Source organism: Salvelinus fontinalis, chromosome 21 (assembly GCF_029448725.1).
Source record: "Salvelinus fontinalis isolate EN_2023a chromosome 21, ASM2944872v1, whole genome shotgun sequence".
NCBI lineage: Eukaryota > Metazoa > Chordata > Actinopteri > Salmoniformes > Salmonidae > Salvelinus > Salvelinus fontinalis.
The window spans coordinates 16348504-16374212 of record NC_074685.1 but is presented as its reverse complement, the minus strand read 5'-3'; the positions used below and the strand labels follow the sequence as shown (position 1 = coordinate 16374212).

The 25709-nt window shown below is 42.0% G+C and overlaps 1 protein-coding gene across 4 annotated transcripts; it reads left to right on the top strand.

Annotated features, from left to right (window-relative positions):
* Positions 1–12246: 12246 nt before the first annotated feature.
* On the top strand, positions 12247–25089 carry srek1 (splicing regulatory glutamine/lysine-rich protein 1). Of its 4 annotated transcripts, XM_055874109.1 has the most exons (12): positions 12247–12507; positions 12707–12840; positions 15143–15273; positions 15720–15908; positions 16399–16577; positions 16938–17071; positions 17373–17487; positions 17588–17677; positions 18051–18194; positions 19848–19919; positions 20129–20255; positions 24052–25089. In XM_055874109.1, exons 1-12 carry the CDS (start codon positions 12380–12382, stop codon positions 24211–24213), a joined length of 1605 nt encoding a protein of 534 aa, XP_055730084.1. In that variant the 5' UTR covers positions 12247–12379; the 3' UTR covers positions 24214–25089. The 4 variants fall into 4 exon arrangements, with proteins under 4 accessions (XP_055730084.1, XP_055730085.1, XP_055730087.1 ...); XM_055874110.1 differs by lacking the exon at positions 18051–18194; XM_055874112.1 differs by lacking the exon at positions 12247–12507 and having other exon boundaries at positions 12748–14762.
* The last annotated feature ends 620 nt before the right edge of the window (positions 25090–25709 follow it).

Genomic DNA, 25709 nt, shown 5'->3' with positions numbered 1-25709 from the left:
GTGTGTGTCTAATGGCAGGGTATTCCAGACATGGGAAGCTCTCACACTGAAAGCAGATTGACTAAAAAGGTACTTTTCCTTAAGGGAACTATACAGTCATTTCTCGTGGCGGATCTTGTGGATCTGTTGCAATAAGGTTTGGGTTTTCTGTTTAACAAAAGTATTGAGAGAGAGGGAGCCTGGACATTTAGAATCTTGAATACAAGATAGGCATCAGCATATTGCATAAGATTTTTTCCAACTCAGGAGCTTATGCATTCTATTGCTATTGGGTTTCCTATCAAGTTTGAGAGCCTGTTTGCAGAAGACTGAATGGGTATTAATGTTGAAAAAGCAAGCTTGGGCCATACTAGTAAGGTAGTATGTTAAGTGGGGGAGTATCATAGATTTTAATTATAGTTTAGTTACCTCTATATTCAAAACAATTTCATATGTTTTGGGAAATTAGCTAGGTTGAATTTGGTTATTTGAGCTTTTCTCCTGGTACATAGACATCTGTCTCAGGGGAATCAGTTGTTTTCTTTGTGAGGAACATGCAGACTGTGTTTTATTTTATTGAGATGCAAACATGAGTCTTAGAGCAAGTTTGTCATCTGAACCATTATAGTAGTGTGTTCTTGTGTAGCTTGTTGTTTGTTATTTGCATGCATTTATCACTGTATTATCTGCATACTTTGGAACTTCAGACCCTGTACAGACAGAAGGAAGATCATTGATGTAGGAGCTGAACAGTATTGACCTTTGGGGAATGCAAACCTTGTGGATATGAGTGGAAAAAAGTTTGTTTTGATATTTACGCTGATGAGACAGCGCCAACTTTTGAAAGATTTTAGATTTGTTAAAAAGATCAGGATAGTTTTTACTAAACATATCAACAGGTTGAAATTATTAGATTGCCGATTAAAGGGGTTATGGGTTTGTTTATTTGTTTACTGTTTATTGTTGATTTTAGGTGTTGATTTTATTTAATTAAACATTGTATTATCTGATGTGTTTGAGTAGGATTCTTTCTTCCAGGACGGATGGAAATTATCTAAAGTATGTAAGTTAAAAGGAGACATGGGAGAACACGTCTACATTTTTATTAAATGCCTGGGATTAAATATCACTGATTTCTTACGCTGAGAAATGTACTACATTTGCGACAGAGGAAAAATTATTACATTTAGATAGTAAGGATATCAGGATAATTGTATCTAAGGGTAGCATGTTCACTTAAGGGTAGCATGTTCACTTCCATTTCCTAATAATTGCTCCCACAGTTGATTTCTTCAAACCAAGCTGCTTACCTATTGCAGATTCAGTCTTCCCAGCCTGGTGCAGGTCTACAATTTTGTTTCTGGTGTCTTTTGACAGCTCTTTGGTCTTGGCCATAGTGGAGTTTGGAGTGTGACTATTTGAGGTTGTGGACAGGTGTCTTTTATACTTATAACAAGTTCAAACAGGTGCCATTAATACAGGTAACGAGTGGAGGACAGAGGAGCCTCTTAAAGAAGAAGTTACAGGTCTGTGAGAGCCAGAAATCTTGCTTATTTGTAGGTGACCAAATACTTATTTTCCACCATAATTTGCAAATAAATTCATTAAAAATCCTACAATGTGATTTTCTGGATTTTTTTTCCTCATTTTGTCTGTCATAGTTGAAGTGTACCTATGATGAAAATTACAGGCCTCTCTCATCTTTGTAAGTGGGAGAACTTGCACAATTGGTGGCTGACTAAATAGTTTTTTCCCCCGCTGTATTTACTGTACACTATACCATCTACTGCATCTTGCCTATGCCGCACGGCCATCGCTCATCCATATATTTATATGTACATATTCTTATTCATCCTTTACATTTGTGTGTATAAGGTAGTTGTTGTGAAATTGTTAGATTACTTGTTAGATATTACTGCACTGTCGGAACTAGAAGCACAAGCATTTTGCAACACTCGCATTAACATCTGCTAATCATGTGTATGTGACCAATACAATTTCCCAGTTATGTGAAATCCATAGATTAGGGCCTAATGAATTCATTTCAATTGACTGATTTCTTCATATGAACTGTAACTCAATCAGTTCTTTGAAATTGTTTCTTGTTGTAATTATAGTTTCGGTCAGTGATACAGTATGAACACCATCGTTTAAATGTATTTTTTTGTTTGCTTAATTCCAGTTCAAGCACAGAACTGTCAGCCATGTGGGCCATAATGAAAGCCAGTGAGAGCCAGATAGAGGAACTGAAGAGAGAGAATGCAAGTAAACGTGTGGATGTGAATTCATTTGAGAGATAATTTTGTTCAATGATATGAAAATTATTGAGGTGAATGAGCTGAAGAATGCAGGGTAATGTCTGAAAAAATATTTAATTAATACTTAAACAATTGTTTATCATTTGGTATCAGATCCGATCAAGAGTTCCAAACATGTTCTCTCTGTAATTGCAGCATAAGGGCCAGAGTGACAGACAGTGAGAAGAGATGGAAGAGCTGCAGAGAGAGAATGCGGGTAAGATATTTTTTATACTGTGACAAGATGCTTTTTGTTCCCCAACTAATTCTACCCCCAACAATTAACCCTTGTAAACAGAAAAATATTTTGACTAGTTGTGGATATGTCATTAGAAGTTGTTAGCAACACCTCTGTAGACAGACATTCAGAGCCTTGTCATATATTATTTAACTAACCTATTATTGTCATCCAATAGTTATATTATCATTATCTGTTACCATGTAAGTTAATGTCTGATTGTTTCTATTTCTTATTATACTGTAGTAGTGTGTAGGATCATTTCATTCATTTACCTCTCAAAATGTAGCATAAGTAACTCTTTAAACAATCCCTTGGGCTCTATACCTCAACAGTATTGAAGGTATTGAATGGTGTGATGGTAACACTGGTTGGAATCTCAGGTCCTCCGTGACAGACATGGACCACATCACAGTATATTATGTGCTTGATTCTACTGTACAGTACAGTTATTGAAAATAAACATGTTAATCTGTTGTGTTCACAGACCGACCAGGTCGTCGCAGTTGTAAATGAGAACTTGTTCTCAACTGGCCTACCTGGTTAAATAAAGGTGAAATAAAAAATAAATGAAAGACCAAAGGTGGCATTCTCTGTCAGTTTGAGAACTTAATCAGCGTATGTAGAACCCCTAAGTGGTGCAACGACGCTGATCTTCACCAAAGTCTACACTAACATCAACCATGAGTTCAGCCCAGTTTCAGGTACTACTTACTTACACACTTTTCAAAATCCAATGAGATTTCTTGGGGTCATGATCATTATTTCTTATATTCATATACAGTTGAAGACGGAAGTTTACATACACTTAGGTTGGAGTCATTAAAACTTGTTTTTCAACCACTACACAAATTTCTTGTTAACAAACTATAGTTTTGGCAAGTCGGTTAGGACATCTACTTTGTGCATGATACAAGTAATTTTTCCAACAATTGTTTACAGACAGATTATTTCACTTATAATTCACTGTATCACAATTCCAATGGGTCAGAAGTTTACATACACTAAGTTGACTGTACCTTTAAACAGCTTGGAAAATTCCTGAAAATTATGTCATGGCTTTAGAAGCTTCTGATAGACTAATTGACATTCTTTGAGTCAATTGGAGGTGTACCTGTGGATGTATTTCAAGGCATACCTTCAAACGCAGTGCATCTTTGCTTGACATCATGGGAAAACCAAAAGAAATCAGCCAAGACCTCAGAAAATAAATTGTAGACCTCCACAAGTCTGGTTCATCCTTGGGGGCAAATTCCAAACGCCTGAAGGTACCATGTTCATCTGTACAAACAATAGTACACAAGTATAAACACCATGGGACCACGCAGCCGTCATACCGCTCAGGAAGGAGACGCGTTCTGTCTCCTAGAGAGGAATGTACTTTGGTGCGAAAAGTGCAAATCAATCCCAGAACAACAGCAAAGGACCTTGTAAAGATGCTGGAGAAATCACGTACAAAGGTATCTATCCACAGTAAAACAAGTCATATATTGACATAACCTGAACGGTCGCTCAGCAAGGTAGAAGCCACTGCTCCAAAACCGTCATAAAAAATCCAGACTACGGTTTGCAACTGCACATGGGGACAAAGATCGTACATTTTGGAGAAATGTCCTCTGATCTGATGAAACAAAAATAGAACTTTTTAGCCATAATGACCATTGTTATGTTTGGAGGAAAAAGGGGGAGGCTTGCAAACCGAAGAACACCATCCCAACCGTGAAGCACGGGGGTGGCAGCATCATGTTGTGGGGGTGCTTTGCTGCAGGAGGGACTGGTGCACTTCACAAAATAGATGGCATCATGAGGAAGGAAAATTATGTGGATATATTGAAGCAACATCTCAAGACATCAGTCAGGAAGTGAAAGCTTGGTCGCAAATGGGTCTTCCAAATGTACAATGACCCCAAGCATACTTCCAAAGTTGTGGCAAAATGGCTTAAGGACAACAAAGTCAAGGTATTGGAGTGGCCATCACAAAGCCCTGACCTCAATCCTATAGAAAATGGGGGGGCAGAACTGAAAAAGTGTGTGTGAGCAAGGAGGCCTACAAACCTGACTCAGTTACACCAGCTCTGTCAGAAGGAATGGGACAAAATTCACCCAACTTATTGTCTGGAGCTTGTGGAAGGCTACCCGAAACGTTTGACCCAAGTTAAACAATTTAAAGGCAATACTACCAAATACTAATTGAGTGTATGTAAACTTCTGACCCATTGGCAATGTGATGAAAGAAATTAAAGCTGAAATAAATAATTCTCTCTACTATTATTCTGACATTTCACATTCTTAAAATAAAGTGGTGATCCTAACTGACCTAAGATGAAATTGTTACCAGGATTAAATGTCAGGAATTGTGAAAAACTGAGTTTAAATGTATTTGGCTAAGGTTTATGTAAACTTCCGACTTCAACTTTATACATACACAGACACACTACCGTTCATAAGTTTGGGGTCACTAAGGAATGTCATTGTTTTTGAAAGAAAAGCACATTTTGTCCATTAAAATAACATCAAATTGATCAGAAATACAGTGTAGACATTGTTAATGTTGTAAATGACTATTGTAGCTGGAAACGGATGATTTTTAATGGAATATCTACATAGGCGTACAGAGGCCCATTATCAGCAACCATCACTCCTGTGGCACGTTGTGTTAGCTAATCCAAGTTTATAATTTTAAAAGGCTGATTTATCATTAGAAAAACAACGTTGGCTATTTTCAAAAAATGTCCACTGTAGACAAGTGTTCAGTTCTCATGCGCTGTACTGGTTCACTAAGTCCAGTCTATATAAGAAGGGGGATTGAGGAGCCCAGATTAGACTACATTAGTTCTGAAGAGGTGTTATTTCAAAATGAGGGGTGCTCTAGCTCTGCTGGTGTTGCTGTTCTGTCTGTTTGGGGCATGGGCTCAGGGAGAGAGAGGGGATTGAAATTGATATCAGAAACCCAAGTACTGAAGCTGTCGAGACGACCCACGCACAGGCAGCCAACCAGACTGCCACCAACTCTGAGATCAGGCCCCATAAATGCTGAGAATAGAGACATTTACTCCTGCTTTCATGGGTAAAAAAAAAGCTATTCATGAAGCCTCTTTAGTCATAAGATTCACACCTAGTCAACAGTAATTTAGTAATTTCATGGGTTGCCCTAACCAGCTAATAGTTCCCAGCAGGTGTCTTGTTAATAGAAAAAAGCAACGAGTCAGTGGTTCCTGTGTCACATGCAATTGATTTTGAGTTGTTAAACAACAGTTTTGATATTTCTTCAATCCATAAATAATCTAGGCCTACATGTAACAGTATCCCTTGCGCTTTGACAATGATTTCACATTTTCACGAGGCCTAATTCACATGATATGCCTAAATACTTATAACCGCTAGGCTAATAAATAAACACTTTTTTTCTTTTAATTATTATAATATTTAAAATATATATATTTTTAATGAATTAATTATATCCTTCTTTTTTCCCCTAACCCTACCAACCCACCCCTAATTGGAGTAAACTAATTAAATATATTTTCCTTCTTGACAGTGTTATAAAGTGCATTTTCTTAGTGAGAGTAAAGTGACAGATGGTCATAATGCTTCATGAAAATTACTTAAAATATGATTTAAAAAACATGACAACAACAATCGTTCAAATAAAAGGAAACTTCTTGGCAGAGAAAAAAACGACCTACTTGACCGACTGGCCGGACCTATCTACCTGACCTACCCAACCGGCCGGACCTACCTACCTAGCCGGGCGGACCTATCTACCTGACCTACCCAACCGGCCGGACCTACCTACCTAGCCGGGCGGACCTATCTACCTCACCTACCCAACCGGCCGGACCTACCTACCTAGCCGGGCGGACCTATCTACCTCACCTACCCAACCGGCCGGACCTACCTACCTAGCCGGGCGGACCTATCTACCTGACCTACCCAACCGGCCGGACCTACCTACCTAGCCGGGCGGACCTATCTACCTCACCTACCCAACCGGCCGGACCTACCTACCTAGCCGGGCGGACCTATCTACCTGACCTACCCAACCGGCCGGACCTACCTACCTAGCCGGGCGGACCTATCTACCTGACCTACCCAACCGGCCGGACCTACCTACCTAGCCGGGCGGACCTATCTACCTGACCTACCCAACCGGCCGGACCTACCTACCTAGCCGGGCGGACCTATCTACCTGACCTACCCAACCGGCCGGACCTACCTACCTAGCCGGGCGGACCTATCTACCTGACCTACCCAACCGTCCGGACCTACCTACCTGACCTACCCAACCGGCCGGACCTACCTACCTAGCCGGGCGGACCTATCTACCTGACCTACCCAACCGTCCGGACCTACCTACCTGACCTACCCAACCAGCCGGACCTACCTACCTAGCCTGGCGGACCTATCTACCTGACCTACCCACCCGGCCGCACCTACCTACCTGGCCAGCCGGCCAGACCTACCCGGGCAGCCCCACCTACCTAGCTGGCCTACCTACATGGCCGGTCCCATCTGGCCGGCGGGACCTACCTGATTAACTGGACCTACCTACTTGACCTATCTACCTAGAGGGCTGGACATACCTGCCTGGCATGCCGTCCTACCTACCTGGCCAGCCGGCCCACCAACCTACCTGGCCGGCTAGACCTAACTGACCTACGTCCCTTCTGGCCAGACCTACCTACCTGGTTTACGGCCGGTTGGGTAGGCATGGTAGATAGGTCCGCAAGGCTAGGTAGGTTGCCAGGAAGCGATGTCCGGCCGGCCGCCCGGCCAGATAGCTAGGTCCGGCCAGCTGGACAGAAAGTTAGGTCCGGCCAGCCGGCAAGACAGCTAGGTCCATCCAGCCGGCCAGTTAGATAGCTGAGCATGGTCAGAAGACCCAAACCCATGGTAGCAGATCCACAAAGTCTGCCATGAGATGTGACTGTATAGTTCCCATACGTAGGAAAAGCACCTTTAGTCAAACTGCAACAGAAAAACTATAGTAAACCCAGCTACACACTGTGTAATAACCCAGTGTAATATAGCTGAATAGTTACTGTAAACTATACTGTCTGTATTGTAAAGTAGTGCAACATAACTATAGTAAACCCAGCTACACACTGAAACCCTCAGTGTAATAGAGCTGAGATGTGGGTTTCCAAAAGAAACTAGGATAGTTACTGTCTTAACTGTAAGTACAACAGAAAACGCGTAACCCCAGCTACACACTGTGCAAGACCCCTGTGTAATAGCTCAAAAGTTCTACAGCTGCACCATCGAGAGCATCCTGATTGGTTGCATCGCCGCCTGGTATGGCAACTGCTCAGCCTCCGACCACAAGGCGCTACAGAGGGTAGTGAGTACAGCCCAGTACATCACTGGGGCCAAACTTCCTGCCATCCAGGACCTGTAAACCAGGCAGTGTCAGAGGAAGGCCCTAAAATGTGCCAAAGACTCCAGCCACCCTAGTCATAGACTGTTCTCTCTGCTACCGCACGGCAAGCGGTACCAAAGCACCAAGTCTAGGTCCAAAAGGCTTTTTAAAGCCCCATGCCATAAGACTTCTGAACAGCTAATCAAATGGCTACCCGTACTATTTGCATTGAGATATACAGTATCAGCCTTTGTCTCAAACACTATCTGAGGGAAACAGAATGGCTGTAGCTTTTCCTAGCGGAAAAAACTCTGCCAATAGTGTAATATACTATGTCTATAGTAAACACTGCGCAATACTGTATAATAGTAAAGATTACTACGAACCTACAATATCAGCCATTGTCTCATACACTATCTAAAGGAGACATGACTGGAGTGTGAACTGCTTGACCGTGAAGGAGCAGGGCATTGTAACTCACACATGCTTACAGTTTATTTCTTGCTTCACACGTGTTGGTCGGCTGTAACTGACACCACGTTTATAGCATATTTCTTGCCTTATACATGGGGTTTGAGGTTGGCAGGACTTAAGAGAAAGTGTGTTTATAATTGTGCTCAGTAAGCTAGCTATTTTGCATAGTTGGTTCACGGTTGAACACACAAGAGTTTAGGCAAGATTTCTGTGTCCTGTGAGAGATGAAATCTTGGTGTGCCTTGCAACACCTAAAGGCTCTGCATGGTCAATATGGGTTCTGCATGGTCATTCCGGGTTCTGCATTGGCCATACAACATTTATGACAATACGGCCTCTGCATGAGTCATGGTATTCATTCTTCTTGCACTTCGCAGAGCAGTTGAGCAGAGCTATTGTGAAGGAAGTTCTCAAGGAAGTGAGTTTGTGTTTATACAGGATCTACCATTGCCACCAACCATCAACCAAATCAAATAAAATGTATTTATATTGCCCTTCGTACATCAGCTGATATCTCAAAGTGCTGTACAGAAACCCAGCCTAAAACCCCAAACAGCAAGCAATGCAGGTGTAGAAGCACGGTGGCTAGGAAAAACTCCCTAGAAAGGCCAAAACCTAGGAAGAAACCTAGAGAGGAACCAGGCTATGAGGGGTGGCCAGTCCTCTTCTGGCTGTGCCGGGTGGAGATTATAACAGCACATGGCTAAGATGTTCAAATGTTCATAAATGACCAGCATGGTCAAATAATAATAATCAAAGTAGTTGTTGAGGGTGTAGCAAGTCAGCACCTCAGGAGTAAATGTCAGTTGGCTTTTCATAGCCGATCATTAAGAGTATCTCAACCGCTCCTGCGGTCTCTAGAGAGTTGAAAACAGCAGGTCTGGGACAGGTAGCACGTCCAATCATGTCAATGCGGAGCCCTCCACATTAAAAAAAAAATACGGGTGTGGTGCCATTAAAATGCTCTGCATGGTCAATCCGGCATCTGCAGTGACCGTACAGCATTTACTGGAATGCTTCTCAAATATAATGTTTTATGCGTTCTCCACACTCGCTGAGCCACTCACATTGAACAACCATCTTTCCTGTAGTGTTTTGTCTTGCCAACGTAGTGGTGCGCACACTGAACAATCTGGCACAGACAGGGTGTCACACACTGTAAAATTCTTTACTTGGTCGTGAGGATTCTCCATACCACCACGCTGTCTCGCCAAAACAATGATGTGATTAGATTGTTAACGTAACTAGAACGAGCTGTGGCTCAAAGCAGCCTCAAAGGAGTTGAAATTTCGTGCCAACATTTTGAATTGAATAACATTGCTTGTGAACTTCAGAGCTGTAACAATTTTACTCTGTGGCTCTTTGATAGAGGCAAGTAGAAACGCATACTAATAGTCATCGCTCCTACTCGAGTCTACACATTCTAGGGGATGCGAAACATCGTCATCGTCTCACTGGCTTCTTCTCTGGTGAGCTCTAATTGGCTATTGCTGATCACGTTCTCAAAACTTGTCGTTGCACGTCTCACACTATAAGAGCGTTGCAGATTTTGTGCTGATAACATCAAACATGTTTGAAAATATCGGGACGTCTGGGACTGCTCAAAGACCGGATCGGTAGCCCCAGATTGCGTTTCTGACCCGCTCACATTAAACGAGCGTCATTGATGGCCACGCGTCCCAAGTAGGCAACAACAAGGCGGGGGGCTTTGTCTCCGATCTCAAAAACTTGTCTGGGACAGCTAAATCGGGGCCAAAATTGTGTAGTGTACATCCGGCTTAAGAAAAACCCTAACCACTGGTCGACCAAACCGAGTATTGCCCAATTTCGAAAACTGTCACAAGTAATAAAAACAAGGACAAAACCCAAACAAGATGGCACAAGTCAAACCGATGGGGGTGACAGCAGACCACCCAGATGGAGAGGCTAGCTAGCTAGCTTGCTCCAAGCTATTGAATAGCTGCAGGTATACTTCTGCGCTTATACACTCTTACCAAGCAATACTCTCACGAATGAGCCGAGAAAAATCAAGAGGTGGAAGTTGTGCGGTAGCAGCTGTTTAAGGGGGTCAGCAGCAGCCTTAGGACACGGGAAATATAGTGCTACATAACACCGCTTAATCAAAACCGTCTAACCCAGGGCTCTCCAAACCTGTTCCTGGAGAGCTACCGTCCTGTAGGTTTTCGCTCCAACCCTAATCTAGCACATCTGATAAACTGAATCAAGTTAGTCACAACTAGGGTTAGAGTGAAAACCTACATGGGGGTAGGTCTCCAGGAACAGGGTTGGAGATCCCTGGTCTAACCTATAGCAGAGCATTTGACACATCCACTCCTTTTCACACGCCCAATACTTTCCTTTTGATACACACTCCTCATACTCCATTTGCTATTTTGACATGAAGCTATCCCCTTCCAGCCCCCTTCCTGTTTGTGTAACAGTATAACTTTAAACCGTCCCCTCGCCCCGACACGGGCGCAAACCAGGGACCCTCTGCACACATCAACAACTGACACCCACGAAGCGTCGTTACCCATCGCTCCACAAAAGCCGCGGCCCTTGCAGAGCAAGGGGCAACCCTACTTCTAGGTTTCAGAGCAGTGACGTAACTGATTGAAACGCTAGTAGCGCGTACCCGCTAACTAGCTAGCTTTTTCACATCCGTTACACTTGCTTACTAACAAAATGACACTCATCGACCACATATTGGAGGATATAGGACAGAGGATGGAATTTTGCCCAAACAAGAAAACCCCTTAGTTTCAGCAAGTTCACTGTGCCATTAAGTAAGAAAGGGCGCACAGCTCCTACTTCTTCCAGATGTATAATATTTTGGTTCCACCTTGGCGATCCATTTTTTGTTTTGCCATGGAAACGTCTCCAATGTAGATTTTATTTAGTAATTATAAAGTTTCCCCTCTGGGTTTTCTCATTGGGCAAAAGTCTATCCTCAACTGTCCTCTCTTCTCCATGACCCGAAACCATCCACTCGATAGCCACCTTTCACCGAAGATACTCACGTGTACCGCAGAATAGTTTTAAAAAAATCCACACCCCCTTTGAATCAGCTTTTGTTTCATCAGAGAAAAACATATAGACTTTTAAAAACAATATTCTACTTATAGTTTTATCTATAAAATGTCTTGCACAACATTTTTTTTTGCACTTTATACTTTTATTTTGGGATGCATCCCTGTAAACTTAATTTGCCTAATGATGCCCCGAGCAGAGAAGGAACGGCTCATTTCAAGCAATAGCATTTCCATCCAAGTTCAGTCTCCTCGATTAACTGTGACTTTTTTCAAGATGAGAGAGGACGCAGTCTGGTGATGATATCTAATTGAAAAAAGACCCTTGATGTGAGACATCCTTGACACATGAAGGCGCTGTTCGCACAGCAATCGGTGGAGACATCAAGATTTTTCAGCATTACTGTCAAAGATTTGCTAAACTAACCCAAGATTGACCATAGCCTGTCGTTTCCAATGGGAGCAAATTAATCAGGGTGGGCAGAACAAATAAGGAGGTGGCCAGAGCCAAGCACGAGCTAGCGAGATTATATTGGCTCGTTCTAGCATGTGTTTGCATATTTCCGGTTAGGGTACGCCTACTCTGTGAAGTGCGTGTGTGCAATTGCTAATTTCGCCCTTGCACTCCTTTTAAACAACGCCATTTTTGGGGGAAACTTTGGCAAAGGGTAAAGTCTACAAAACGTAATCCACTTTGTAACAGATTATAGTTTTCTTAACAGTATTGAACTCAAATGTTTCATTGATGAGAAAATTAGCACTGTCGTCCAAAATCCTTCTCGCTCCATCTTCTCCACAGCCGCTTCCCCTCACCACCATATTTGGTTGTGAGTGGGACACGCCAACCGGATGCTTCAGATTTATACATCCGGTGAAACGTCTGGTTCACTGTTCTATCTGTGGTACTGTCTTTGCTGCCCCTGTAACCATTTTCTAGAATTAACGTTCAGTTAGTCATAAAATACGATTTTCTGTACATTTTCAAGAGGAAGCATTGCGAAAAATGAGTGGAATTCCAGGCACCGCTGTCATTCAAATCACCAATCTGTCGTCTGCCGTGAGTAGTGAGCAGATGCGCACTCTCTTCGGCTTTCTTGGGGACGTCGAGGAGTTACGTCTTTACCCCCCGGAGTAAGCGCTATCAATTCGGCATGCCCAATAAAGAAAGAACCGGGATCAAGGGCCTACTCCGCACGTTTACCATTGGTGCAGTTAGCTACCGGAGTTTACTTAATGTAGATAGATAGGCATGTATAACTAACGTTGACTTGTAAATTGTGTTCATTCAACATCCATGTAATTTCTAATACATGTCTGTGTTCTCTTACAGCAATGCACCACTCCCCTTCTCGTCCAAAGTATGTTACATAAAGTATCGAGAGCCTTCCAGTGTTGGCGTGGCGCAACATTTAACCAACACTGTATTTATTGACAGAGCTTTGATCGTAGTCCCATGTGCAGAAGGTGAGTATGCCCAAGTTCATTCAAGTGATGATGTTGACATAATAAATGTTTTGTGTAGTCAACACACTTCCTGTGAAATTGTGTTGTCTAGTGGTTGGTGAAACCGCTGAAATTCTAACGTTAGTGTCCTACATTCAAATAGCAGGTACATGCAAGTGTTTCTTTCCAGTGTTTTGCTGTGTTGGTTTCCATTAGGAATACACATGAACACAAATGCACTTACACTGTATCCCAGATCCAAGATGGCCTAATCCACATTGAGCACTCAATTTATCCTAAGCACCTGTCACAACTAGCTAGATATAAGCAGTGTGTTTTGTCATGGGGCTTTACACAATATGAAAATAACATGATCATTTGCACGTACCATGGAAGGCACATTGTAGTAGTAGCAGGAGCAGACACTTAGAGTAAAATCATAGACTAGTACCACATCACTGTATTCAATGACAGTTTATGCTGGTCTGGCAATACATCATCCATATTCTTGCGAAATAACACTTGACTCGGATTCTGATGTTCATGACAAAGGTTGACGTGATTGTTATGGGTATAATGCATAGTGATATGGAGGTGATTTCAAGGATATGGTAGAATAACATACTAAATAATTAACTACTTCTTTTCTCTCTTTTTATTTTGTTTCATATTTATTTTATTTTTTTGCTTAATCTCCCTGTCTTCTAGAACCTTCTCTTGTTCCGTTATTTAGCGTATAGCTTCTCAAAAAAAAAAAAAAAAAAGTGGTCTCACCTTATCTAACCGATTCTCTCACTTGAAATGCTTTTTTGTCCACGTTAACTTAGTGCTGGATGGCTACTGAGTTTATTAATTTGGTTTTGTATGTTTTTTCTGTGTGATTATGTGTGCATATCAGATGACTAGACTGGCCCAGCTGTTACACTACACTAGCCTGAGTCAGGCATTGTTTTCCAAGCCACTATCCCCGCTGGGGCCACCGCTGCCTTCAAGGGGGGAATGTGACCAAGGAGAATAAGCCCGCTGAACCTTCCAAGATGGACACCTTGTCTCTTTTTATTTATCTTTCTTTTCTTTCTTTTTTTTTGGTTGGTTTCTTTTAGTTTTTACTTTCACATGTTGTCCCTTGCCTTGTCTGCTCCCTCTAGACTCTAGCTACACTATTGCATTATTCCTAGCATATTGTTTTTCCGTTTATTATTTTTGGGTTTTCCTCTCTCTTTCTCTCACCTCTTCTCTTTCTTTCTTTCGTTCATTCTCTCTCTCTCCTTCCACAGTCTGTGATTGAGTTCTGTCCAGGTTGCCATGGCACCCAGGTGGAGTGTGTATCACACATGGGCTGCCATGAAGATGACTAACACATTTTACTTTCTTTGTCTCCTGCTCTTGGTCTATGGTTAGGATTTAAAATATAGGGCTCATCTAAACCTTAAACTCACTAGGAGAAAGTATCATTAACTTATAATAAGTAGTAGAATAGAATAGAACCTTTACATTTTACATTGGTAACGTGATGCTTATACTGATAGTATAAGAATTTGATTACATGGACTTTTTGTTGCTTTTGCCCTTAAGCCTTAAAATATTTGTACATTTTTTTTTTCTTCTCTAAAACAAAGCCACTAGATTCATTGAAAGACCGACTGCGCCCTTCCCCTTTTCCATTCAGGAACGGCAGATTGAACCAGTAAAAAGAAAGGGAAAGATTTCAAATCCGTTGTCTTTAGGTTTTAAGTTTTGGTTAACGTTTGGGAATTTCTCAAGATTCTTAAAAAATGTTCTTCTTTTCTGTATCTGATGTTCTGTGTGCTATTAGTGATGCAGCCATCATGAACGGTTGTCTTGTGTTGCACTCCTTTCCAACACTGCGAAACGATCGCCCTACGGGAAAAGCGCCCATGCTTGCTATCGTATGGTTCATGACCAATATGTTTCCAGTACAGGTGACCCATACCTCAAAGTGTTCTCTGCATTATTTTTTGAATCTATGAAAAAAAGAGGACAAAAATCAGGATTTTCCTTTCGTTTGTGAGGAAGAAGTCATGTTAACGTTTTTGTCTGTTCATAGCCTGAATGCTAAATGACTGACTTATTACAGTAAATTTGAGAAGTAGAGGGAAACCGCACTGAGGATGCTCAACCTTTTTTTAGCATCGGCTCTGTTAGACTCCTCAGTAACTAGCCAATAGAGCTAGGTCTTTGTATGAAGAAGGAATGTTCTCTCTCTCTCTAGAATACTGGGGCTATAATACTGCAGTCATAGAGGACGCAGAAGGGTTGTTTCCTGCCATGACCTGCTCTAACTCCTCCCCTTGTCCCACAGGGAAGATCCCAGAAGAAGCCAAGGCCTTGTCTCTCTTGGCACCTGCTGCCCCCCCTGCTGTTCCTGCTGTACCCAGCCTGATGCCAGGCGCCGGCCTGCTGCCCCTTCCCACCTCGGCCCCCATACAGACTGTGAGTTTGGGATTAATAGACCGTACCAGGGTGCTCAATTTCCAGTCCACGGACCGACTTTGGTCTCTGGGATGTTGCCGACCAGTCCCACAGAATAGTTGTGACAAATATTTAGTCAGTTCTCAAGTGTTAGTTTTACTATAAGTAGTCTTCCAAGAAGTGCCATAGCTAGCCAAGCCTCTGGTACAAAAAAAGATTGAGAAACACTGTGCTATACAATTTTTGATCAGTAGGAGGTGTATTGCTTTACCACAGACATTTATTAAGCTCTACAGCACCTGTGCAACATTTGGGCCTTTTATTTTCAGAAGGGAACAAATGGCAATCAAACCTAAAGATATCTTCAAACTGTTTCTATGTGCGGTACATCTTACCTGAAAATCTCTCAATCTTTATTCCACCTCTCCATCTACCTAGTAAACCTTGCTCTGTTTGTGTTACTGCAGCAGCTGAGTGTCCCTATAGTGAGCCTGGCGGCATTGCCGGCTGCCCTAGACCCTGCAGTGTCGGCCCTGGCTGTGACTGGAGCAGGCGGGGTGTCGTCCTCCACCCAGCCCCCCCTCATGGGGAACGTGGATCCCTCCAAGGTGAACGAGATCAGAAGGACTGTCTACGTTGGCAACCTCAACTCGCAGGTAACAGGGACCCTAAGTGTAACTGAAGTTCTGTCACATCTATTCATATTTTCATATATATTTACCATTGACATGAATGCATGATTTAAGCGCAAAAGTCAAGTTAGGGTTTAGCACGTGGATGAAGCTCTTTCTCTGTTATATATTTTTTTATAGTTGAAGAGTTATCATCTGTCATAGGATGATGCCATAATCTTATGACGATTACAGATATAAGATCTTAATTTGAGCCAGTTTGCTACAGTAGGAAAATTATTCCGCTGCAAACAGGAAATTTGAATTATTATATGGATTCTAATTCATGGATATTTTTGTAGGGGTTGATACATTTTACTTTAGGGCAAATCAAGTCTGTTTTTTAAGGCTTTAGAAGGCTTTTTTAACGTTGAATACACTACCAATTTTCATCAATAAAATTGTGATCACATTAAGATCTATATCTGTATCTTATTGCATTAATGTTAAAATGTGCTCTCTTCTCCCTCCGTAGACCACTACTGCAGAGCAGCTGCTGGAATTCTTTAAGCAGGTGGGTGACGTAAAGTTTGTGCGCATGGCAGGGGACGAGACGCAGCCCACACGCTTCGCCTTCGTGGAGTTTGCCGACCAGGATTCAGTGTCCAGAGCGCTGACCTTTAACGGAGTCATGTTCGGAGACAGACCCTTGAAGTAAGTCTCATAACGTTTTTATTCTATAGAAAACGTTATATGTTGAGTATCTCGTCTAAAAATAGTATTAGTGGGGATACACCTATGTGTTACCCTGTTCACTGTTATCGTGGAATATTGATTGTAATGATTGTGCTTCTTTCCAATTTCAAATTAAATGACCTGCTGACATTTTTTGTGGTAGTACTACCGCACGTTGCTCAATACTGTGCTGTCTTTGGAATCGACAAACGTAGCAATTGAAAGTCTTATGCCTCTTAAGTGAATTGTTTTCCATGTCTGTGATGATTTGACTTTCTGTGTTGTGACTTGATGTTCACTAAGTTGCGTTAATGTGATATAACGTTGTGTTTTGGTCAGGATTAATCATTCCAACAACGCCATTGTGAAGCCCCCAGAGCTGACCCCTCAGGCTGCAGCCAAGGAGCTGGAGGACGTAATGAAGAGGGTCAGAGAGGCCCAGTCCACCATCGCCGCCATCATAGTAGAGCCAGGTCAGAGGTCAACCACTGTCATCCTAACGGGGACCCTTGTAGCTTTTTTCGTGTGAAAATGGTTAGATGGTATGAAAAGGATTATGCCCAAGCCAAATGCATCCTAAATTGGATTTATTTAAAAGCACAACTCAAAGGTAGGCACAGATTTAGTCAGCAATAAAAAAGCTCAGGCTTAACTGCAGATGGAAATACAGGTATAGGAATAGATACAGGAGTGACGTTTCAACATCACATGTCTTTCACAGACATAGATTCGTCTGATGGTATGATTAGTCTGACCAATCACTTCCTGTTACAGAGGAGGTGAAGAAACGCTCATCCAGTCACTCCCGACGTTCCAGGAGATCCAGAACACGGTCACGATCGCATTCCCGCTCGAGAACGAGGAGGAAGCGGTCCCGTTCTAGGCAGAGGTACGGTCCGGGATTGAGAATTCCTCTCACAGGCAAATAAAGTGAACTTGATTTGGTCTAATAATATAAATTCTCCCCTTTTTTGCTTTCTCGTCTCCAGAAGCAGGCTCTCTCAGAGGTCGCGGCCCAAGGTCAGCGAGACCCACGTCTCTCGGGGGATCCACAAGAGACTTTCACGCTCCAGATCACGGTAGAACTACTGCAGTCTGTTGTTCCAACTATTTTACCTTGAGATAAGCCTGAAGGCTTTTGTAAATAAAATAAAGCTGTTAGGAAATCTTTAGTCATGAGGATGGCATTCATTCAAGCCAAAATGTGTATAGTTTATATTATTTTGTTAGTCTGCACATCACCTTAAATGGTGTGCATTCTTTGTTTCTTTAGCTTTAAGCCAGGACCCAACATTTGGTAAATACTTGGAGGACTGTGTTTTAGCAGCAGTGCCAGTATGATGTTGAGTTTACTCATTGAATCACTAGGCTCCAGTCTCTCTGTCATGGATTGTACCAGCTTGCAGATCAAAGGCATCTAGGAAAGGTGACACACTTTCTGGTGTACTGCAGGGACAGGCGGAAAGAGAGAGAGCAGAGAACGAGAGGAAATGAGGATATATCTCGGGTTATAGAGGATAGGAGGCAGAGGGAGAAAAAGGCCAAAACACCTCCAAAAAGCTACAGTGCATCCCGAAGGTCCAGGAGCACGAGCAGGTCAGCAGAACACCATACTATACATGCTTCCTGAATGTACTCAGTTACCAGTTTATTAGGTACACCACCCCTTTCACACAAAAAATGGTTTGCTTCTACAGACAGTGAGTCATGTGGACCTGGCTTGTTATATAAAGCAGGCAGACGGGCATTGAGGCATTGTAACGTTAGAATGGGCAAAACAAGTGACCTAAGCGACTTTGAGCGTGGTATGATCATCGGTGCCTGGCGCGCTGTTTCCAGTCTCAAACGACCAGCCTCCTGAGCTTTTCACCCCAGTGCGTGAAAAGGACATGTAAACACGTTAATCGGCGTTCCAGCCGTGTATTTGATCTGTGCATGTGCTAGCAGCAGTCGAACGAGCCTCCCTCTTTAGCACGAGTAAAGTGTGTTCAGAACAACTGAAGGTAGAAGTTGTTTTCACATACAAACTTTATATGTTCGAACTAAGAATAAAATATCCTTCCCAAAAATAAAATGCTCACTGTGGTAGAACGTTTGTTTTGGTTGGTGTTTTTCTGCATTTTCAGAGTGCCGTCAGGTAGCCTGATTTCAGATGTGTCCATGTAGATAACAAAAACATGAGCTGACGCACCCCCAGAATAATAGTTTGTGTGGAGGTGCTGACTAATGGCGAATAAACTATAAACTATCAAAATAATGAAAGTCGCACACTCCATGTGTAATCTCCCAGCAATTTAATGGGTATTTACCAACGTTTCGGCATCACTGTGCCTTCCTCAGATGTGTCCATGTAAACAGAATTATTAGGAAATTGTTATTCTTGCAAAGCATGTAAACGTTTTAATCTAATTATTATATTCATCTGGCTATTATTGTGTGCATGTAACTGCACTCAGTGTCAAGTGTTTACTGTAAATGATGCAACAAACAAAAAACCTCCAGTAAGCGGCAGTCCAACTCGTTGATGAGAGGTCGAAGGAGAATGGCAAGAATTGTGCAAGCTAACAAACGGGCCGCAAATAATGGCGCAGTACAACAGGGGTGTGCAGAACGTCATCTTGGATAGCAGAACTCGTCAGTCCTTGTCACTGATGAGTTATTGCAGCAGACCACACAGGGTTCCACTCCTATCAGCTATGGGCATGCAATCACCAACACTGGACAATTGAGTGGAAAAACTTTGCCTGGTCTGAAGAATCTCGGTTCCTGTTGCGTCATGTTGATGGCAGAGTCAGGATTTGGCGTAAGCAGCTTAAGTACATGGCCCCATCCTGCCTGGTGTCAATGGTACAGGCTGGTGGTGTAATGGTGTGGGGAATGTTTTTCTGGCACACGTTAGGTCCCTTGATATCAATAGAGCAACGTTTGAATGCCACACCTTGTGGAATCCATGCACTGAAGAATTCAGGCTGTTATGGAGGCGTACATAATAAACTGCCCACTGAGGGTATATAGTATATCAAGCTGAATCCTTTCTAATTGATTTATAGTAAAGCACACAACTTAAATTAGGGTAGGGCCTGTTGATGGAACAAAAATAGACCTATTTGTTCAGCTAACACACTATATAAAATGAGGACTGAACTGATGTACACACAATAATAAAATCCATAGGCTTGTCTGAGAGCTCTCGATATTGACTAAAACTCCCAGTTAATATTAAGAAATGTTGGTGTAAATTATTTTCAGGGGCCACAGAAGGAAGAGCAGGGATCGTTCTAGGAGTCCCAGAAGGAAAGCCAGGTCTCCCTCACCAAAGAGGTACAGTAAAACAATGTAGTACAACGGGACCATTCAACACAATCAGCACCACCACAACCAAGCCCATAGGGTGGGAATCCTAACTTGAGATACACATGTGTAACTTAAATCTTGCATTATGGTGGTCTCTGGAAGATTTGCACAAGCAAGACTTTGGATGACATTACTCTGTCGATCATTAAGGGTTGTGTTGACATTTACATTTGCAGGGGGAGGAAAGACAAGAAGAGGGAGAAACCAAGGGATGGCAGCAGGGAAAAGAGGGAGAGTTCCAACTCCAGGAAGAAGAGCAGCAGAGATAAAGAAAAGATGGAGCTCAAGGCCAAACCTATGAAGGTGAGAAGACTAATGCTATAGTTGCTGACTTCTGAATCCACTCCTGACCTTAAGTGCACCTGTCAGAAGTTGACTGTATTTGTCTATAATCATTGTCCTTTAGGGTAATATCCTTATCACTCTAATTAGCATAATATCTGCACGTCGCCAAGCATGTCTCGGAAAAACACTGGCCTACTTCTCACTGACTGCACTAAAGATTAAATCTCTGTGAAACTCCACTCTTCAGAATTGATAACAATCTGCAGACAGCTTACTCGGGGTTCCTCACAGTAAACTTTGTTTGGCGACTTTCAACCATGGGGGACTGTTTTGTACAGTGTGTGTGTAGTATGAACAATGTTGCGCATAGCTATATTCTAGTTTTGAGATTTTGGGCCTCGCCCATTCTTTCCTGCAATATCCCTTTGTAGTTTTTAGTGTTAAATTGAGGTATGAAATACCAAGAAAAAGTATGTGGTGTGCAATAGAGTAGTTCAGATCAATAGTCTGAGGTGAGGCAAACTGAAAGGTAAGGACTGAGTTTGGCATGAGAGCTTTTAGACATGCTGCCCCATCATCCTGTACCTCTTTGCAAAAATTGAATTACAATTGAGGATTTAATCACACTAGAATGTTTTTTGTACCGTGACTCCTGCTCTTTCTATTCTCTTTATGACAAATGATTGCACAGTTTTTACATGACAATTTGGGTTGTACAGTTCATTCGGAAAGTATTCAGACCCCTTCACTTTTTCCACATTTGTTACGTTACAGCCTTACTGTAAAATGGATAAAAATAAATAAATACTAATCCCTCCTCAATCTACACACATAATCCCATAATGACAAACAGTAAAAAAAAATGTTTGCAATTTTTTAAAAAATAATAAACATTTCTTTTGCATACAGTACCAGTCATAAGTTTAGACGCACCTACTCATTCAAGGGTTTTTCAAAATAGTGTTAAACAAATCTAAATATATTTTATATTTGAGATTCTTCAAAGTAGCCATCATTTGCCTTGACGACAGCTTTGCACACTTGGCATTCTCTCAACCAGCTTCACCTGGAATGCTTTCCAACAGTCTTGAAGGAGTTCCCACATATGCTGAGCACTTGTTGGCTGCTTTCACTTCTTTCACTTTCACTTTCAATTAGGTTGAGGTCGGGTGATTGTGGAAGCCAGGTCATCTGACGCAGCACTCCATCATTCTCCTCCTTTGTCAAATAGCCCTTACACAGCCTGGAGGTGTGTTGGGTCATTAACCTGTTGAAAAAATCACAGACTGTGTCACTAGCAAAGCACCATCACACCACCACCTCCGTGCTTCCGTTGACATACTCTTGTGTCTCACAAAGACACAGCGGTTAGAGCCAACATTTTCAAATTTGGACTCATCAGACCAAAGGACAGATCTCCACCTAATGTCCATTGCTCGTGTTTCTTGGCCCAAGTAAATCTCTTCTTATTGGTGTCCTTTAGTAGTGGTTTCTTTGCAGCCTGATTTCATGCAGTCTCTTCTAAACAGTTTATGTGTCTGTTACTTGAATTCTGTGAAGCATTTATTTGGGCTGCAATTTCTGAGGCTGGTAATTCTAATGAACTTATCATCTGCAGCAGAGGTAACTGGGTCTTCCTTACCTGTGGCTGTCATCATGAGAGCCAGTTTCATCAGAGCGCTTGATGGTTTTTGTGACTGCACATGAAGAAATTTTCCGGATTGTCAATCCAGTCGTTTTCCGGATTGACTGACCAGCATGTCTTGAAGGAATGATGGACTGTCGTTTCTCTTTGCTTAGCTGTTGTTGCCATATTATGGACTTGGTCTTTTACCAAATAGGGCTATCTTCTGTATACCAACCCTATCTTGTCACAACACAACTGATTGGCTCAAACACATTAAGAAGGAAAGAAATTCCTCAAATTAACAGTTAATTGAAATGCATTCCACCTCATGAAAGCTGGTTGAGAGAATGCCAAGACTGTGCAAAGCTGTCAAGGCAAAAGGTGGCTACTTTTTGCATACTACATGATTCCATTGGTGTTATTTCATTTTTGATGTCTTCACTATTTTTCTACAGTGTAGAAAATAGTAAAAAATAAAGAAAAAACACTTGAATGAGTAGGTGTCAACTTTTGACTGGTACTGTTAGTATTCAGACCATTTGCTATGAGACTCAAAATTGAGCTCCGGTGCATCCTCTTTCCATTGATCATTCTTGACATGTTTCTACAACTTGATTGGAGTCCACTTGTGGTAAATTCAATTAATTGGACATGATTTGGAAAGGCACATACCTGTCTATATAAGGTCCCACAGTTGACAGTGCATGTCAACAAAAACCAATCCATGGAGGTCTACGGACAATTCCTTCGACCTCGAGACAGGATTGTATCAGGGCTCAGCTCTGGGGAAGGGTACCAAAACATTTCTGCAGCATTGAAGATCCCCAAGAACACAGTGGCCTCCATCATTCTTAAATAGAAGTTTGGAACCACCAAGACTCTTCCTAGAGCTGGCCGCCCGGCCAAACTGAGCAATTGGGGAAGAAGGGCGTTGGTCAGGGAGGTGACCAAGAACCCTATGGTCACTCCGAAAGAGCTCTAGAGTTCTTCTGTGGAGATGGTAGAACCTTCCAGAAGGACAACCATCTCTGCAGCACTCCACCATTAAGGCCTTTATGGTAGAGTGGCCAGACTGAAGCCACTCATCAGTAGAAAGCACATGACAGCCCGCTTGGAGTTTGCCTTAAGGACTCTCAAGACCATGAGAAACAAGATTCTCTGATCTGATGAAACCAAGATTGAACTCTTTGGCCTGAATGTCAAGCGTCACGTCTGGAGGAAACCTGGCACCATCCCTACGGTGACGCATGGTGGTGGCAGCATCATGGTGTGGGGATGTTTTTCTGCGGCAGGGACTGAGTGACTAGTCAGGATCAACTTAAAGATGAACGGAGCAAAGTACAGAGATCCTTGATGAAAACCTGCTCCAGAGCACTCAGGACCTCAGACTGGGTTGAAGGTTCACCTTCTAACAGGACAACGATCCTAAGCACACAGCAGGAGACAACGCAGGAGTGGCTTCGGGACAAGTCTCTGAATGTCCTTGAGTGGCCCAGCCAGAGTCCGGACTTGAACCCGATAGAACATCTCTGGAAAGACCTGAAAATAGCTGTGCAGCAACACTCAACATCCAACCTGACAGAGTATGAAAGGATCTGTGAGAGGTGTACCAAGCTTGTAACATCATACCCAAGAGGACTCAAGGCTGTAATTGCTGCCAAAGGTGCTTCAAAAAAGTAGAGAGTAAAGGGTCTGAATACTTATGTAAATGTGATATTTAAGTTTTCTGTTTGTAATAAATTTGCTAAAGTAAAAAAACAAACAGTTTTTGCTTTGTCATTATGGGGCTGGGGGTGTGTGTGTATATTGAGGAAAAATAACAATTTAATCAATTTTAGAGTAAGGCTGTAACGTAACAATATGGAAAAAGTCAAGTGGTCTGAATACTTTCCGAATGCACTGTTTTTGTGTGTTATGGTGTGTGTGTGACTAAATGTGCTGTTTTCTTGGCCAGGGCGTACTTGAAATATAGATATCAATCTCAATGTGACTTTCCTGGTTAAACAAAGCATAATGTGACTTTCCTGGTTAAACAAAGGATAAATATAACTGAAGTACAGTGACATGAGGTCCTGTAGTCAGTAACCTTAGCTCTCAAATGTTTTCACTGTGTCCCTAGTGTTTTCTGTTGATCCACCTAGGCCTGCTCTATTTGAAATTAAATTTTGAACGTGATCCTTTGATCAGGTGGAAAGGGACTACGACAGGGAGGAGAAGGACTACCAGAGTGACAGGGAGGGGTCGGCAACACCAAGCGAGGGTTTGACATCACCCTGCATCCAGCACAACGGCAGCTACAACACAAACACAGAGGATGACGCAGCCTCGCTCGCCGACAGCACTGAGTGATGGGTGTGAAACCAGACAGAACCATGGGAACGAGACAGTCCACTATGTATCTGTTCCACTGGATGTCATAAGGTGAATGCACCAATTTGTAAGTCGCTCTGGATAAGAGCGTCTGCTAAATGACTTAAATGTAAATGTAAATGTATCCAGCTCCTGTGATCTTTACCTTGGTATAACATACACACACACCCCTTCATGTTCCCTAGGCTGGCACAAGTGTGCCAAAAACCAATAGATCTTATCTGATTATTTTCATAGTTCCATTTTCTTGGTGTGTGTATTTAGTGTAAGACTATATAAGAGAATGCTGACCCCCTATGCCCATTGCTGTGAATCTGTTGTCACATGATATTCATATTGAAAATAGACCTTAACGTGCACAGCTTGTTTTTATAGATGTGGAGAATGTGTGCTTTTCCTACAGTAAGAACTGTGTTGAACATAACATGCTTGTGGTTGATTTCCTGTTTCTTGGTTAATTTAGTGTTTGTGCTATCGTGCAACACTTAATCTATTTTGGTTACTACTAGATGCAAGGTCTCTGTTTGTGCACAAATATCTTAGTTTGCACCCAATGTAAGAAATGCTGTTATTTACAAATTCTTACAAAATCAATATTTCTATAAAGTAATATTATGTGGAAGATCTTATAATGCAAGATGTCTAGTGTCTGTTGCTGTTAGAAAGGTCTTTTTCAAGGCTTCAACCAGCTTCATGGTTCAGCATGCCAACCCTACATTATACAGAGGTTGAACTTGCTTGACACACAGGAATGAGTTAACAATTCCCTGGCAGACAAGTCAAAGTGCTAAGACTGAAATTGTACAAAAATACACTAATAATAAACTTTATGAAGTGATTGAGATGCAAGATGAAGACGTGTTGGTATTCTGCTTAAGCAATTCGGAAAAGTTGTTAGATATGAGTGGTGTTGTCTTGGATACAAACAGCAAGTGTAATATTCATAAAGTTTTCAGTTTTACCAATCCTAATTAAGTTACATTTGTAGTTTTGCATTCGTTAGTTGGTGGTGGTGGATTCTAGTGTTTTGTATGAACCCAGTGGCCATGGGGAACCCTGCAGTACAAAGTGTTCAATTTAGCTCCAATTTATCAGCAGTATTTTCTTTTGAAACAGAGTTTTTATCAAAGCTATGTATGTGTTGCAGTGAGTATGTATGTAGTACAAGTTGATTCAGGAGTGAGTGAACATGGTTTTCTCCTCACCAAATGGTGTTTACGTATACAGTATCTATGCTTCGGATTGAAGGACCTAATTTTTGCAGAGTTAAGAGATACATAAGGCATTGGTCTGAGGTGTTTTATCATTTACATTGTCTTAATGAAGGGTAAGAAAATATATAACAATCCACAACATTCATGACTGACATTTGAAAGGATTGTGTAAAGAATGTATTTTTTATATTCATATGATGCATTCGGAAAGTATTCAGACCCCTTGACTTTTTCCACATTTTGTTAGGTTACAGCCTTATT

What these genes read in the sequence shown, in the direction of transcription:
- srek1 (XM_055874109.1), top strand. Translation starts at nt 12,380, where the DNA reads ATGAGTGGAATTCCAGGCACCGCTGTCATTCAAATCACCAATCTGTCG. An exon ending in TTACGTCTTTACCCCCCGGA is followed by an intron (nt 12,508 to 12,706) that starts GTAAGCGCTATC and finishes GTTCTCTTACAG; the next exon opens with CAATGCACCACTCCCCTTCT. An exon ending in CCTCGGCCCCCATACAGACT is followed by an intron (nt 15,274 to 15,719) that starts GTGAGTTTGGGA and finishes GTGTTACTGCAG; the next exon opens with CAGCTGAGTGTCCCTATAGT.